General features: G+C 51.2%; 1 protein-coding gene across 1 annotated transcript; it reads right to left on the bottom strand.

Moving 5' to 3' along the window:
* Positions 1-617: 617 nt before the first annotated feature.
* DIRAS3 (DIRAS family, GTP-binding RAS-like 3) lies at positions 618-1733 on the bottom strand. The gene has a single exon (XM_010561512.1). It carries the CDS (start codon positions 1654-1656, stop codon positions 1060-1062), a length of 597 nt encoding a protein of 198 aa, XP_010559814.1. The 5' UTR covers positions 1657-1733; the 3' UTR covers positions 618-1059.
* Positions 1734-2961: the final 1228 nt, after the last annotated feature.

Below are 2961 nucleotides of genomic sequence, written 5' to 3'. Positions count from 1 at the left end.
CAAGTCCTCTCATTTGTGGGAAGTGTCTGCTAAAAGTTTGTCAGAGAAGAGTGTGCTTTAAACATGCAGCTTCCAGGTGTAGACGTTTCTTCCCAAAGCAGTGTTACCTGAAGTGACTCATCATAAGCCTCAGCTAAAACCTAGGTAACTTGGAAGAAATAAGGAGGGGGGCAAAAAAAAAAATATAAGGGAACTCCAGGAAGATTGCAAAAGTAGCTTCCACCACATACAAAACCAGACCAACAGTTGAGAAAGGAAAGGTGAACTGCCAGGATAACCAATCACTACCTCAGCTGGTATTTAAAACAGCCTAATTACCTTCATGAAGGAGGCAGCTCTTGCTTGAAGATGCCAGGAATCACCCCTGGATTGGGAGCTAGAGGATGTGGAACCTCTTACCTCTGTGAACAGGGGAAGTCAGTGCAAAGGGTGGTGGCGAGGGGGGGAGCAAACAGCCCAATTACATGCTGGTATAGCTGTAATCACTCACAGAACTGCAGAAGTCTCAGGAACTGCATAGCGCACAGGAAAACTTAACTTTTACTATGAAAAAAAAAAAAGTCTTTGGTATGCAAGCCAGTCTGCCAAAAATGTAAGCATCTGGAGCCACATACATGTTCATTTGCAGTGCAAATGCCTAGCTTTGTTAAAGATTTGCTCTGATCAACAGATTCTTGAAAACAATTTTTAAAGTATACACATTATAGACACTATGATTTGTTTTGAGCCAATAGGCTGGAAATACTTAAAAACTAGCATGTCCTCACAGCAACAGAGATGTTTGTTTCTGACTGACATTTTTCTCTTCTGTAAACTTGCATTAAAAACTTCTAGTCACATGTAATTGCTAACATTGAACATTTATTGTTTTAAAAAAATAAACATGCAGAAAGCCATCCTCTTTAAACCCAACACATAATATAATCCAGCAGAGATTTCAGAGAAAAGCAATAGCCTAGAAGGCATGGATTCATCTGAAACCTCCAGCAGAAATGTATTTTCTGTGGGAGTCCATGCTCCAGTTATACCATGCAGCAGTGCGAGTCCAGCCAAAGTCAATCACATAACAGAGCACTTGCCTTGCAGTTTGTCTTTCTTTTTCTGCTGCTTGGATTTCTTTCCATCCACCTGGAGACTGACAGTTCTCCTCTTCTCCAGATTCAAGAGCTCCTGGAAGAGCTCCTGCACGTTGTAGTTCATTTTGGCTGATGTCTCCATAAAGGAGCACTTCCACTTGCTGGCTAACGCTTGCCCCTCGCTGGCATCCAGCTCCCTCTGGGTCTCATCACTTTTGTTACCCACCAACATGATTGGGATTTTTTGGATGTCCCCTTTAATCTGACAAATCTGTTCAAATATGGGCTGAAGATCTTCCATGGACTGCCTGCTGGTGACAGAGTACACCAAGATGAAAGCATGCCCTTTGGATATAGACAGCCTCTGCATAGCAGGGAACTGATGGCTTCCCGTGGTGTCTGTAATCTGAAGGGTGCAGATGCTCTTATCGCAGCTGATTACCTGCCGGTAAGTATCTTCGATCGTGGGGATATAGGTTTCCCTGAAAGTTCCCCTTACGAAACGAAGGACCAAGGAGCTTTTCCCAACCCCTGCTGCTCCAAACACAACCACCCTGTAATCATTGCTTTGTTCAGGCATGTTTACTGCGCTGCGATACAAGTGAAGATTTTTAACTGAACGAGCCCGAGTTCTTCAAGTTTACACACCCCTACGCTGAGGTGCCCTGCAGAGAAGGGAGGGGGAGGGGGCCAAAGGGACGGAGAGGAGCAGGGGGGAGAGAAAGAGAGATCGTTCACACCATCTCGGTAATTTTACGGTGCGTTACCGAAATAAGCAATTAAATAAGTCGCTCCCCCTCCCATCCTTTTTTCCTTGCGTTAAAGAGAAATAAACCACTATCCCCCCCCCGCCCCAGCCACACATCCCGTGCACGCTTAACGCCATGAGACGCGAAAACGAACTTACCTGTAGCCATCAGCCCCAGCGAAACGAGACTAAAATCGCCCACCAGCAGCGGGGAAGCTGTGCCAGCTCCGGCCGGAGCCCCGCCGCTGCGGGGAGGCTCGGCTCCCTGCCTGCCCACCCCCTCCACCTTCCTCCCTCCTCCTCTTTCCCTCCGACCTGCGGGCAGGCAGCGGTCCCAGGGCTTTCTCCCTTCTCTACGCTCCATCCACCCGCTCGCCTGCCCGGTTGGGAAAGCGGGCCGCTGCCGATGGATGGCAGCTACCGCAGCGGGCCGTACCGTCCTCCCCGGGCAGAGCCCCGCGGCAGCGGCCGGGGGCCCCGCGGTGCTGCGGTTCCTCCGGGGCTCCGGGCAGGGGGACCTGCCTACTACCGCTGTGCCTCAAAAAACCCCCCCAAAACCACCGTAAAAATCCAGCCTTCCCCTTAAAAACAAACCAACCATCGACACAAAACACCTCGACCCGGTGGTTAAAGACGCCGGAGCCAAGTTTCGGCGTCCCACCCCTCTTCGTTCCACGCACAAAGGAACGGGAGGCTCCTTCCCGCCATCGCACCTCCTTCAGCACCCCCGGCACCGCAGACCCCCCTCCAGGCGCTGACAGGACCCAGCCCGCAGGTTCCCCGGCCCACGTTTAAGGCTGAATTTTGGTTTAGCACTTAAAACACGGGTCAGCTTGCCGCGGCCGTTAAAGCGGCGGGGATGACCCGAGGTGTTCCTGCCGCCCTCCCCCGGAGAAGCCACCGAACCTTTCGGGCTGTGGCCCACTGCTTTGATTTGGCTCCCTCGCACTGGCAAATAAAAGAAAGAGCTGTATTTCACAATCACAGGTTTTATTGCTCTTCATTTATGAGGGATTTCCCCCCCCCAAACACCGTCTCTCCGCACGCTCTCTCTTAAGGCAGCCCGGATAACCCGGTGCCTGACAGGAGAAGGCGCCCATGTCCCCGCTGCTGCGTCTCCAAAACGGCCCGGGGCCG

This window comes from Haliaeetus leucocephalus, unplaced genomic scaffold (assembly GCF_000737465.1).
Source record: "Haliaeetus leucocephalus isolate CR32 unplaced genomic scaffold, Haliaeetus_leucocephalus-4.0 Scaffold147, whole genome shotgun sequence".
Lineage (NCBI taxonomy): Eukaryota > Metazoa > Chordata > Aves > Accipitriformes > Accipitridae > Haliaeetus > Haliaeetus leucocephalus.
This window is presented reverse-complemented; position numbering and strand designations above follow the sequence as displayed.